The sequence below is a fragment of the Acomys minous genome (assembly GCF_964271855.1).
Source record: "Acomys minous genome assembly, chromosome: 13".
Classification (NCBI taxonomy): Eukaryota; Metazoa; Chordata; class Mammalia; order Rodentia; family Muridae; genus Acomys; species Acomys minous.
In genome coordinates this window covers 102,492,683-102,507,090 of record NC_140495.1, presented here as the reverse complement: position 1 = coordinate 102,507,090, position 14,408 = coordinate 102,492,683, and the positions used below count along the sequence as shown (strand labels likewise).

Genomic DNA, 14,408 nt, shown 5'->3' with positions numbered 1-14,408 from the left:
TTAAATTTGTATTTGGTTCCCAGGCTGGAAAGAGTGGGCTGGATGTTTGAGGGGAGGAGTCTGCGGGGGGTGGAGGGGGAACAAAAAAGCAGTCAGGAGAACAAGTTGAAACTGATCTGGGAGGGGCCTTTCTGGTGCTGTCAACCTCTGAATCCATGGCTCAAAAGATGGAAGGAGATGGGGGTCCAGTACACCTAAATAAAAGGCTACAGACAACAAGGCCCAGAGAAAACAGATGACTGAGTCATTTTACTTGTTAATTATCCCATTTTGTCCCTTGCCTTCACCTCTTGTTGTGACCCTAGTGGTAGCCCTCTCTAGAGGATTAGAAGTCTGCAACTCTCTAGCTCAATTTGTGCTAAAAAAAAAAGTTTTCTACTGCTTATGTTTTTAGCTAGTTTGGGTAGGGTGTGTGAATATTAATGTTACTACTAATTGGTCCTCTTTTGTGACTTCACAGACCTACTCCTATGACCCAGGAATTCAAAAGAAAGAAAGCAAAACCTATCTTCCTGAAGATGTCTCAGTGTCTTGTCACCTTGGCCAGAGAGTCCCACATATCCTCCTGAACTGTGGTGTGAACTCCATTCAGATATCAGTCCCGGAGAAATACAGGGCTTTGGAAACCTTGAAACAAACAATGAATTAACCTTATTTCACATTATGTGTTTTATAAGGAGCCTTTGCCCCATCCCTCCTCTGCTCTGCTCTTTGCATCTTCCCGTGACTTCCTTACGCTCTCCCTGGTCTGCCGCTGAACCTGAGCAGTCGTGACTGTGCTGTCTTTTCTCATCAATGACCACTCTGCCCATTACTTCCGACTTGCACCCCATTTCTGGCTTTTATCACTCACTCTTACATGCTACCAAGATCACTGACAGCTGAAGGGCCAAGGTCCCAAAGCTTGGTCACATAGGAGAGGTATAAGGTCCATGTGTCCACGATCATGCCTGATGTCGTGTTCCCTTCGCCCAAGGATTGATCATTAACCCAGTGCCTACATAAAGACAGAGTGATGCTTAGGAAGGGAACAGAACCGGCCAAAGCCATGGCTAGCACTTTAAGTCCTAGCTCGATGGCTCCGACTGAGGAGCCTCCTGCAATGTCACAGCGCATTCAGAATGCTGCTGACATCTCTGTCATTGTCATCTACTTCATAGTAGTGCTCGCTGTGGGGCTGTGGGTATGTGGAAACCATATGGGCTTTCGGTGGGCACCAGGCTTGGGGGTCAGTGTCGTAGGGCGGAAGAGGGGTGTCGTGAGGGACTGAGACATTAATGGGTTCTTGCTAGTGTCATTGTCTTCCTATCTGAATCACTTTCTGGTGTGTGGTGGTGTCCAGTGGGCTCATTTTTAAGGTAGAACACAATTATTATTTGACTACAGGGAGGACTGCGAACAGCAGGCTGGCTCGGTTCGCATCTCTAGCACCTGGAATAAAGGGAGAAAAACATGGTATCTCATTTTCTTTAATTGTCTGAACTTGTAGCTTGGTGGGCTGGCCTCTTGCATCATTTGTGATCTCTTCATCTGTTTTCAGGACTGAACTCTGTGCTGCAAATTCTCACACAACACAGCACAGGTGATACCATTCCCACAAGTGACAAGAAACAGCTGTTTTTCAGAGAGGGCGACTTCTTAAAATCCTCCTAGTGCTCTAACTCTACTGAAAATGGCCCCTGCGACAGTCGCTAGAGAGTGTGTGTCTCTGAGGGAGAACTCACTGCTGCCAGCGCCTGTCCATGTGTCTGGAGCTGTGACACACCAGCTGCTGCTGTCTGATGTCTCTCTTTCCTCCTCAGTCAATGGTGAAAAGCAACAGAGGCACTGTTGGAGGCTTCTTCCTGGCTGGTCGGGATGTGGCCTGGTGGCCGGTAAGTGGCATTTCTGGATTTCTGGAGATAAGTGTGTGTGTGTGTGTGTGTGTGTGTGTGTGTGTGTGTGTGTGTGTGTGTGAGAGAGAGAGAGAGAGAGAGAGAGAGAGAGAGAGAGAGAGAGAGAGAGAGAGAGAGAGATTAAATATATTAATCAAACCTGCTCAGACTATATAATGTTACTTGTACATCTCCTTTTGGGGTTGCCTGTTTGCAATTGGCCATCCAGTTGGTGTGGTTTTCCCTGGGAATGGCTACTTCTCCACAGCTCAGCGTTCCTTAGTTGGCTGTAATTCTTCATCCATGGTGGAGGCCTCATGGATTTCCTTCTATGTTAGTATGTCAATTGATGTTGCCCTTGTTTGGGCCATGTTTGGGCAGCCATGTTGGGGAGACTTCACGGGTATAGTTCTTCTGACATTTCTAGGAGACATTAACTCGTAGGAAAGAAAGTTTCTGTTGCTCTGGCTTTCCCAATCTTTGCATCCCTTCTTCCACAATGTTCCCTGGGCCTCAGGTGCAGGAAGCTGGGCTGCAGATGCATCAGTTGGGTCTGGCCTCAAGTCTGCATTTGGATAGGTTGTGGTTTTCTGTAATGGATAAAGCCCATCTTAACCTTTAAGTCTTTGTTTTGGGGTTTTTTGTTTGTTTGTTTGGTTGGTTTGTTGGTTAGTTGGTTGGTTGGTTTTTGGTTTTTTTGAGACAGGGTTTTTCTTGTAGTCCTGGCTGTCCTGGACTCTCTTTGTAGACTAGGTTGGCCATGAACTCACAGAGATCCACCCACCTCTTGACCTTTGAGTCTTTTTTTTTAAAGATTTATTTATTTATTATGTATAGAGTACTCTGTCTACATGTACACCTGCAGGCCAGAAGAGGGCATTAGGTCTCATTATAGATGGCTGTAAGCCACCATGTGGTTGCTGGGAATTGAACTCAGGACCTCTGGAAGAGCAGCCAGTGCTCTTAACCTCTGAGCCATCTCTCCAGCCCCCTTTGAGTCTTAAGAACAACAGACAGAACAGAGAAGATGATGAACAAATGTCCTGGGGCTAGGAGGTTGCAGAGGAGGTCCTCTCTCTGGAGTATGAGGTCCTTAAGACTGATTTAAGTAGCCATTTTCTGATCAGGGGACTAGCAGTTTTATCCACAGACAGGCTCATTTCAGAGACTACTTACAGAACTATCAAAGCACCTGAAAGGGAAGTGTTCCATAAGCTTGTCTGAGAAGCAAACATGTAAGGACATTAAACTTTATATGCTGTATAATGTTCAACAACACCCTGCCATTGCAATCGATAGTAAAGCCAAGGAATGTGATTGACTTCCAAATAATCATTATTCTTGTGGTTTTAAAACAATGTATCGGCCAGGCATAGTGGCACATGCCTTTAATCGCAGCACTCAGGAGGCAGGTGATTCACTGTGAGTTCGAGGCCAGCCTGGTCTACAAAATGAGTCCAAGATAGCCAAGGCTACACAGAGAAACCCTGTCTCAAAAAAACCAAAAGAAAAAAATAAATGTATCCATTCAAAAGCCTTAAGTAACGTTCTGCAGACGACCATGTTGGAGAGGGATTAGACTTGTTCTATGTCATGCAACAGGGCACTCTCACCACTAGACCAGTCACCTGGAAACTTGGCAGTTAAATGACATCATAATTCGTTAGACACAATATTTATGTATAGAACATTCCACCCAAACAATAAAAAAAAATGTGCATTCTTCTAATCAGCTCATGGGACTTTCTCCAAAACAGACCACGTATTAGGACACAAAACAAGTGTGTATTAGAGTTTCTATTACTGTGATAAAAAGCAACCTGGGGAAATCAGATTTTGTTTGACTCATACATCCTAGATTACAGTCCTTTTGTTTTTAACAAAACCTCAGTTGTTAATTTTACCAGTGAAGACTCAGGAGCCAGATGCTGGGGTGAAAGCGTGCTAGCTCAGAAAGGCAGAGAAATCAGCCAGCTGACGTTTCTACTCAGCCAGTGTCCCAAAGGAAAAAGGCTCATTTGCCCATCATGCCATTTCAAAAACTCTCAAACTGAAAGTCCCTCCCTTCTATTTCCTGTGCGTCTATCTGTCGTCCTGACTTCTTCTCACTCTCTGTTTTGTTTTGGTTTTTTGTTTGTTTTTGTTTCCTTTTGTGGCAGGTGACCTAGGGCAAAACATTTTTTTGGCAACAGAAAAAGCATTATCCTTTTTTTTTTTTAATTAAAAAAAAAATCTTTCGAAGCTTTGAAACTAAATATACCTTAGTTTGTGTGGATAAATACACCTATACCCCCTTTTTCTTTATACATAAATCCAAGGCTTAAGCGTATTATTTTAGATCACAAAGGACATTCACTTTGAACTTCAGTCTCTTGCAAGCAGCTTTTAAATTTAAATCACTGTCTTGCCTGCATGAGCTGCACAAAATTTGATGTCTTTGCTAAGTTTTGCTAGGCTTTGCCATTTCCGTTCATAGCCCTGCCCCCATGACCAGATATCTTTGCCATTTATCTGCCAGTTAGTGGTTTTCCGTTTTGATGACCACATAGCTGTCCCATTCCACACACACCATGAATTGGAGAAGAGAGAGGTTTTTCTTTCGCTTTCCTAGTTGTTTGTCCTACAGCCAATAGTGCTGCACTGCTTGTGTAGTTCCTTCCTCAGAATTGGCCATTACATCCCCAGGTCTATAGGCCGCCATTTTCCTTTAGTTTTGGTTCCATCAACGTTTGGTGAACCATCAGTAAAGCCATGTGTCATCCGTATGTTGTGACCACTCCGTTGGTTCCTCACAGTTCAATAGGCGCCTCTTTTGGGGAAGGGGTAAACATGGTATGTAATTTCTCTAATGTGCAAACATACCAATTAGGAGCTGCATCTGAGTTTCGTCCCTGGGTAGTAGGATTAAAGGCATGTACCTCTACCACCTTGTTCATCGTTACTCTGGAATTCAGAAAAGAACTAACTTGCAGAGATTCACCTGTCTCTGCTGGGATTACACCATTCCCTGCTCAGACAGTTTATCTTAGCTCCAAATCACTCCAGCTCTTAGAGATTTAGAAAACAAGTGTTTTCTAAAGTGTTTGGATTTACTTAAAAACATTTTAAATCTCTTAACTGTGTTTTTAATACCAAACAACAAAAATATCCTTTTTATTTAAGAATAAAATTTGAAAGCTGATGTCTAAGATGGTGTGGGCCAGCCATCTACAGTCTAACATCCTAACATGGAGCCATGGCTTACGATAGCCCATTTTTCATTTCATGTCAGTTAAGCAAGTGTGCCTTTGATAAATTATCGTTTGAAAATATTACTATTTTTAATTTTTATTTTTTTTTTCATGCCTGATCAAATGAAAGGCATTTGTTACTTTTTATAAGTTAGTTTGGACTGAATGACTAAGCTGTCTGATGAACTATCACCACTCTTATTCAGGAGAGTTCTCCTGTTCGAACCTAATCTTTATCAGTTTTGATGGTATCCACAGCTTTTCTCCTCCTGTAGAAACAAAGGCAAAGCCTCTTCCCCAACTTAACACATATCCTGGTTTCCATGCTGAAGTCAACACACCTTTAAAACATACAGGATCGACTTAATTCAGCACGTTTTTTTTTTTTCTACTATCCATGTCTCTCTGCAGCTGTTGTTCCTTTTTCATTAGCATTTAAAAATTTTGAGCTGGGCATGGTGGTGCACTTGGGAGGCAGAGGCAGGCACACCTCTGTGAGTTCGAGGTCAGCCTGGTCTACAAAGTGAGTCCAGGACAACCAGGACTACACAGAGAAACCCTGCTTCATAAAACAAAACAGCATTAAAAAAATTTTTAAAGTAATCCCAGAACTCAAGAGGCAGAGGCAGGAGGATCGCTGTGAGTTCAAGGCCAGCCTGGTCTACAAAATGAGTCTAGGACAGTCAAGGCTACACAGGGAAACCCTGTCTCAAAAAAAAATTTAAATTAGTAAGAACTAAATAATTTATCTCTGGGGGTCTTTATTACCACTTTCTGCTTATTAAGCATATCTTTAAAAAAAAAGTAGGGGCTCCAGAAATTGGTATCCCTTTTACTATGTGAAGGAGGTTCTAATTGTTGGGTTCAGGGTAGAAGCCAAAAAAAAAACCACCTCACTTCAGACTCAGAAGCTTAAAGTGAAAGTTTTATTTCAGGGAGGCAGACAACTCGGGATCTTAACTGTATCCTTGAGGGGAAATTATATTGCATATTTAAAGGTGAAAACTGAAATTAGCTCATACTGGGGGTTGGGTGGGCAGGTGGATGGTCGAACTGGCTGGTCAGCTCCCACTCAAATTATTTTGCTAACAGTAAGTTCTAGCTAACCTTGAAAGTGTGCCTGGTAGTTGGGGGCAGCTGGGCTTGTGGTAGGAAATTTTTGATTGATTAATAGGCCATAGAGTATGCTGATTATAAACATAGTTTTGGTCAACCTGACATTGTACAGAGATTCTTTTACATCAGCAATGAGCTGAGATGATGTGGCTGGTGGGTATGAAATAAAAATATCTATAGTTATTCTACCCAAAAGGAACAGGGCTCAATACTAATTAGTCCTTTTTATAAACAGAAGTCTCTTGCTTTGGGGATATTTGTTGTTAATCTCTCCCAAAAATAATTACTGCAAAAAATAAAATAAAATAATAATAATTACTGCAAGCTCTTGGCCAATGTTTATTTTCTGCCCATAATGAGGCAATTTCAGCACTAGTAAAGGGTACCACAATTTCTGCTGCATCTATTTCTGCTAATTGACAAGTTCTCATTTTTCCTTTCAAAATCAATTCAGAAGCCTTTTCTACATAGGTCTTTAAATTTTTTATTCTGTGTGCTAGAAATACCCATTCTACAATATTATCTTCTCTCTGCATAAGATTTCCTTTGGGAGAATGAGTAAAAGGCAAAGTAAGCAAAATACAATCTAGCTTTGGATCCAAGTGATCCACATGTGCAGCCTATAATTTCTTTTCTACTAGAGTCAATTCTTTTCCCAGGCTCAGCTGATGATTTACTTGAACTATTTAAGTTCTTGTCACCTTGTAAGGTTTGAAATAGGTTACTTAGCTTTTGACTAATTAATTCAATTATGGGCTGTAGCCAGCTAATATCTCCCAGCAATTTTTGAAAATCATCAAGAGTTTGTAATTGATCTCTCCTGGTTTGTACCTTCTGTGGTCAAGTTTTCTGCAAACGTATCTTATATCCTAGATAATCAATAGAATCTGCTCTTTGTATTACTTCAAGAGCAATTTGTAATCCCCAGCAAAGCAAACTTCTCTTTACTGCATAATACATTTTCCCCTAAGGTATCTGCATCTGCATCAGCGAGTAAGGTGTCATCCATATAATAGAAAGTTTTATATTGAGCAAACTGTTTATGAATTATTTCTAATGGCTTTTTACAGGATATTGGTATGTGGTAGGACTTCTTAACATTCCTTGTGGTAAGACTTTCCAATAATACCTCTTTATTGGACAACTATTATTATAAGTAGATACTAAGAAAGCAAACCTTTCCATATCATGCTCATGCAAAAAGGATTGTGAAAAAGCACTCTTTTAAATCAATTACTATCAGAGGCTATAACTAAGGTAAGAAAGAAAGCCATGGGATTCCAGGCTATAAAGAGCTCATTAGCTGAATCATCTTATTTATGGCTCTTAAATCTGTTAACATCCTCCATTTTCCTAAGTTCTTCCTTATAACAAACAGAGGGAGAACATGGGCTGGTAGAGTCTTCAGTGTGTTTAGCATTAGATGCTCCTATACCAGCTGTCCAATTACCTGTAATTTTTCTTTTGGAATAGGCCATTGTTCCACCCATACAGGCTTGTCAGTTAGCTATTTTTAAAAGCAGGGTGGTAGGTATATTTGAAAGATGAACAAGTGTTATGCATGCTTATATACAATCTGACCAGGCTGCCCTAGACTCACTTTGTAGACCAGGCTGGCCTCGAACTCACAGCGATCCGTCCGCCTCTGCTTCCACCTCTTGAGTGCTGAGATTAAAGGCGTGCACCACCACACCCAGCTCTGTGACGGTTCTTGATAGCATCTTTTAATGTTTTCTGAGAAGTATTCTTTATTTTATAGATTGTTTCTGAGGTTGGAGGAATGTTAATCTGTGTTTTCCATTGCTGTAACAAACCATGTCCCCATAAATTTATGGCTATGTATATTAGCCATGTATGGTTTTAATTTTCCTATTTGTCCTTCTGACCCTATACGCTCAACCCGTTTTGCACTTTGCTTTACTTGAGATAAAGTTCCAGTCTCTAGAATCTGAATACTTAGCTCCTGAGGAGGCCAATCTGGATGCTAAGATTTTGGTGAAATTATTGTTATATCTGTTTTTGTGTCTACTAAACCTTCAATTTTAACGCCATTTTTTTTTTAGCTTTGCTCTTTGATTGTTTATAGAAGTTTGTCAAAATATTTGTTTTCTGGTCTCTCCTGAGTTTTGTTTTGTTTTGTTTTGTTTTAATTATTGAAGCTATTCTGTCTTTCATTACATCCAGAGCAGTAGTGTTTTTAACAATAGGCATTAAAGTGTTGAAGTTATTTTTATAAAACAGCATTTGTTTCTTTTAGCTTTTTTCTCAACCTGCTATCACACAAAGAATTGAGACTCTTTTATATTTGACTTTAAAAAAAAAAAGTCTGCCAAGTATTCTGGGCCAGAAGGCTAAAGATGATGCTCTAATGCTGTAGAAAAATGTTGAGGGACTGTCCAGGTGGCTAAGTATCTCTGTCATATCTACACTTTTGGAAACTACTTGACTACACTTCCTACATAGTTATGTAATATTTATTCCTTCTTAAGTCTTTGATGGGGTTGAAGACTATATAGTTATAGTCTCACAGTTAATTGTTTAGGATGATAGAAATTGGTAGATAGTAAAATACTTTATAAAAATGTAAGTTTTACCTAATAATTTTCATAATTGTTATATTACATATAGTTTGTTATTGTAAGAAAACGGAGCCTTTTATTAGACTAAAAGGTAGAAATATAGGCATAAGGTTATTGTGTAGTTTAAATTCTGATTTCCTGTCTAAATGCTGTGTAAACTCTGCTCCCCAGTTGTCCCCCTGTTATATCAATAAAGCAGCTTGCAGCCAGTCCGTGAGCAGGGAAGAGAACAGGGCTGGACTTCCTGCCAGCCAAGGAGGTGGAGGAGATAGGAGAGGAAGCAGAATTGAGCCACAGGTACAGATCCAAGAAAGATCAGGAGAAAGGAGCTGGAGCCAAGGAAAGCTGAAAAGTGCAAATATCACTGGGATGTCTGCTGGAAGTAAGACAGGATAGCATGGAGGGTTAAGAACAGACTTAAACTGCTCAAGATTGTTGTTGTGAAGCCTATTTTTAAACAAACATAAAAGAGTCTCACTTATTTGTGTGATAGCCAGGCTAAGAAATAAGCTAAGGTGGGCACAGGCTACCACTCTCTACAGAGTGGAAGAAGACATGAAATCAAGGAGTCCAAGTCCCTCAGGGCTGATGCTGGCTACCTGAGAAAGGAGCCCTGCATATGAAGACATCAGCACAAATGACCTTGGTGGGGCCCAATATACTGACTGTAAAGATGAGGAGCATTCACTGGGAAAGGACAGCTAGACCAGTCTTAGGAGACACCGAGCCATGTTTGGCATCACCTCTTCTGCTCCCAGCCCACCTTTGAATATGGTACCTGCACATTGTGTTCTTTGGCTTCTTTATGAGAAAAGACATGATAGATCACATCTGGAGATGAACACATAACCAGAAGAAATGGCTACTTCCTGTTAGGAGTTTGTCCTAGAAATTCCCAGGATGTGAGAAATTCCCAGAATGTAGTTTAAAAAGAGCACGCCAAAAGAGGTCAAGGACACCACAAGAAAATCTACAGAACCAACTAACCTGGGGCTCACAGAGACTGAACCAACAACCAAAGAGCATGCATGGGATGGACCTAAACATGTGTTGCAGATGTGAAGCTTGGTCTTCATGTGGGACCCGTAACAGCAGGAACAGGGGCTGTCTCTGACTCTGTTGCCTGCCTTTACATCCTCTGAACTGGGTTGCCTTGTTTAGCCTCAACAGAAGAAGATGTACTTAGTTCTTTTGCAACTTGGCATTCCACGGAGGGGCTGACACTCAGGGGAGGCCTTCCTTTTTCTTAGGAGACAGAACGGGGAAATGGGTGGAAGGGAGGTAAGAGGGCAGGACTTGGAGGAGAGGAGGAAGGAGAAGCTGAGATCATGATGTAAAGAAATAAATTTATGAAAAAAGAGCAAAAAAAAAGAAAGAAAGAAAAAGAAAAAGAAAAAGAAATAAGCTAAGAGCCAGGCATGTGGTGCACACCTTTAATCCCAGCACTCAGGAGGCAAAGACAAGCAAATTGAAGTTAGTTCGAGGCCAGCCAGGTCTACAAAGTGAATCCAGGACAGCCAGGGCTACACAGAGAAACCCTGTCTCAAAAAATCAAATCAAAACAAAACAGAAAAGAAAGAAGCTAAGAGAAACAAACACTGTTTCATTTAAAAAAAAATGACTTCAACATTAAATCTTTTAATTGCTCTGTGGGTGAGTTTCTCTGACACTGAAAGGGAATAATTGAGTCAAATTTTGTATTGGGGTCCCAGGGGGTCCCCTAGGGCATTTCCTCATGGCAAAGGGTTACCTTGCCTGTCTCTTGTTGATCTACATTCATTAGTCCAATGCTGGCCTTTGTCACACCTTCCGCATACTCTAGAAAAAAAACATTACTTCTAGGAACACTTTGCCTACAATTCCTTTTCAAATGACCTTACTTACCATAATTAAAATATCTGATACTTTGATTTTTCTTAAGACTTTCATAAATTACTTTTCCTATCAGAGTAGCGTCATAAACGTGAGTTCCAATATCAGCTGTATTTCTAATCCATTCATCTATTGGTGTAGAGTTTGCCTTTAAAGGTCTAATCAATCTTTTGTATTCTGAGTTGGCATTTTCAAAAGCCAAAGATTCAATTAATATTTGTCTGACTTCTGAATCTGAAACCATTCTATTTACAGCTGAAGTCGATCATTGCAAAAAAATCAGTGAAGACTTCTTTTGGACCTTACACAGTTTTAGTAAATGACTCGGACCTCTTTCCTGACTCTTCGCTCAGACCTCTTTCCTGACTCTTCAGTCTTGCCCCAACCATTTAAAGCTGCTAAATGACATAGCACCAAGGTGTGATTGTCAAATTCAAGCTGGCTTTGTAACTCAGCATGTTGATCTTCACCCAGCAATTGACCCTGTCAAATATTAATACCTCTAGCCCCATTCCATTTTCTAATTCCCTCTTTCCACCATATTCACCACTGTAACTGAGGACCACCTTCCAATGTTGCCAGATCTTTCCAGTCTTGAGAGAGAATTCTGTTGTGAGTTGCCTACGAATATAATATGTGTTTCACACAGGGCAAATGCATATTGTATGAAATGATTTTATATGTCTATAGGATTCCATTTAACTTCTTTATGACTTTGGATGTTCCTATCACCTGATGGTAGGTCTTGTGTAGTAACTTGATAAACTAAGGTTGGTTTTCTAACAACCTTAGGCTGCTCTTCTTCAGTTTCATCATGTGGTGGCGCAGTAGGTTCTTCCCTAAATTCCTCTGTCTGTGTCTGAGTATTTTTCTCATTTTTATTTATAAGTCTCTCTAATTTTTCTTCTAAGGCTTCTATCTTATCAATCCATTTTTCATGTTTTTCTCTTTCCTGCATCTCTAAAGCTTATTGTTTATTTTTAAAGTTTTTTTCCCTTTGAGAAAGCACTGAAATCCACTACAACTATTAAAGATAAAATATGAAATACCAAAATGAAAATAATCATAACCAGTATCAAGCCCATTTCAGTTAAGTTATTTGGCTATTCATTTTCTGCTTCTATTTTCACGCCATCTAAAGTAGCACTATACAGGGTTCTAACACCTGTATTATGGTATTTCTCATCCTTAACTCTCTCCTTGAGGACTTTCCAGGTGACTTACCAAAACTGATAGTTTTTCAGTTTGTTTCCAGCTGGTGTGATGTCTTTGTCTGTGTGGTCATGCCATGCATTGGAGTACCAAACGTTGTTTTTAACAAAATCTCAATCGTTTAATTTTACCAATGAAAACTTGGGAGCCAGATTCTAGGGTGAAAGCCTGCTAGCCCAAAGAGGCAGAGAAATCAGCCAGCTGAACTTCCTCCTCAGCCAACGTCCCCAAAGGAAAAAGGCTCCTTCCCCTTGCTCTCTCCAAAAAGGTCACAAATTGCATGTCCCTCCTTTCTGTGTCTCTCTATCCATCCTCCTGACTTCCTCTTCCTCGCTATGGTTTTTTCCCTATATTCACTCCCCATCAACTGGCTGCTTGCTCTGCCTCTCAACATGTGGGTCATGAACCCATTGGGAGTTGTATACCAGATATTTATATTACAATTCATAACAGTAGCAAAATTACAGTTATAAAGTAACAACAAAATAGTTTTATGGTTGTGGGTCCCCACAACACAAGGAACTGTCATAAAGGGTCACAGCATTAAAAAGGATGAGGGCTACTGCTATAAGGCAATTTTTAAAGAAATCCATTGAAGGATATTTTAATTTTTATTCAGTGGCACACACCTTTAATGCCAACACTCAGGTAGGCAGAGGCAGGCAGATCACTGTGAGTTCAAGGCCAGTCTGTTCTACAAAGTGAGTCCAGGACAGGCAAGCAACACAGAGAAACCCTGTCTCGAAAAAAAAAACCAAAAAGCAAAACAAACGAACAAAATTCAGTGATACACCCTGTGTAGTCTTTTTACTTTCTTCTTGTTGTTCAGTAAAATGTACTCCTCCAAAATTACATGCATGCACACACACACAAACACACATAATTTCAGACCATGAGCTGAAGTTGGTGGAATCCTGTTCTAAGAAGTAATTTAAACATGGCGTCAACTCTGCTGTCAATAGCTCTACTTTGGTTGTTTTAACTCCACCCACACTCTTTTCTCTTGCATTTCAGATGGGCGCCTCTCTCTTTGCCAGTAACATTGGCAGTAACCACTTTGTGGGCTTGGCTGGGACAGGAGCAGCTTCAGGAATCGCCATCGCTGCAGTGGAATGGAATGTAAGTGCTGTCAAAGGCTTTCCTTTAAAGCAAGCCCATATGACGTTGTTTCAATCAAATTTGTATTCTAGATATTCCAAAAAGTCTACAGAAGATGCACTCCTCTTTACTTTAATTTCTGCTTTTCTTTGTTAGTCCACTTTTTTGCCTTTAAGCATCTCTGGACCGTTGACCACAGCATTACTGATCCTGTGATCATTCTTCTGAAGTTACTCCTGCCAAAAAAAAAATCTTGTTACGACTTAACAGCCATTATCACTCCCCCATTGATCAATTGTAATTTCAATTTTTCTCTTTCCTTCCTAGATCCTATATTTCTAGAAATCAACTATATAAAATACAAAAGTAGTGGTTACCCTTCTGAGATGCTTACAAATGAACCCAGTAGTGAAAACACTGGGAGAAAATCGTGCATAGTGTCCTGAGGGATGCTTTGGGAGGAATCCCGCACAGATAATGGAGGGGACTTGGCACATGCTACAGGAACTTGAGCTTATCTTTTCCGCACAATGTTTGTATGTGTAGTGTGTGCATGCTGGTGAGGGGAAGACACTGATGCAGAAGAAAGTCAGACCACAGTCAAAGTTTAGACAGACCATCCCCGAGTGGACTTAGGAATGACTGAGAGTCATCATAAACACCTTCGCTCTTCCCTTGATGCGTATTTCTTTTAATTTGACACTGGTAGCAGGAAAGCCTCCAATATACACCCGGCCTCCAGATGTGCCCTTTGGCCAGTGCTTGGTTCTGATAGCACTGTAAACTTTGCCTCTAGAGTCACGTTCCAGTGGCCCTCTTGGGTGCAACTCTCAGGCTGCAGCTCAGCTGTCCTCCTTTAGACTGTGACACTGTGCTTGCCTAATCTGCACGAGATGTGGTTTCCACCTCTATATGACAGGGAAGACTGGTTAGAGTCGCTGGCTCACTGGGCTGCTGAGGCAACATGGTTACACCTGTCAAGAACCCGCAAGCACCACAAGTTAACAACTGGTTATGTCTTGGCTGATGTTTTCTTTGGGGAGATATGATTAGCACCAAGAATCTCCACATAGCTTGGGATGCCCTTCTGATTGCTCCACCTATTCAAGAATATCATGCTCATGGCCTGCCATCCAAGGGTAACACTTTGTCATAAACATTTTATGCTTTTCCAGTGGCCAAGTATGCCCCACTCTGCCATGTTGTCTGATCTTTTTCACCTCACGCCTTGGGTCACGTCCTGTGTCTCAGAAAGTGTTGGCTTCTGAATCATAAACAGGGAGGAAAGGAAGGAGAGTTGTCCAAAGATCTTAACTGTTTCAGCAGGACAAGATTTAACAAAGTGGTTATTTTGGTTTGTCTTGGTTGGCTGGTTGGTTGGTTTTTGGTTTGGTTTGGTTTGGTTTTTTTCTGTTTTTCTATTCTAT

General features: G+C 40.9%; 1 protein-coding gene across 1 annotated transcript in view; it reads left to right on the top strand.

Moving 5' to 3' along the window:
- Positions 1 to 1,048: 1,048 nt before the first annotated feature.
- Positions 1,049 to 14,408, top strand: part of LOC311581128 (solute carrier family 5 member 4B) — a gene marked incomplete at its 5' end in the record, with an annotated part of 53,174 nt that continues 39,814 nt past the window's right edge. The window contains 3 exons of the mRNA XM_084753156.1: positions 1,049 to 1,183; positions 1,803 to 1,874; positions 12,898 to 13,002. Of these exons, the coding sequence (XP_084609282.1) occupies positions 1,049 to 1,183; positions 1,803 to 1,874; positions 12,898 to 13,002 (312 nt within the window). The remainder of the gene's footprint in view (positions 1,184 to 1,802; positions 1,875 to 12,897; positions 13,003 to 14,408) is intronic.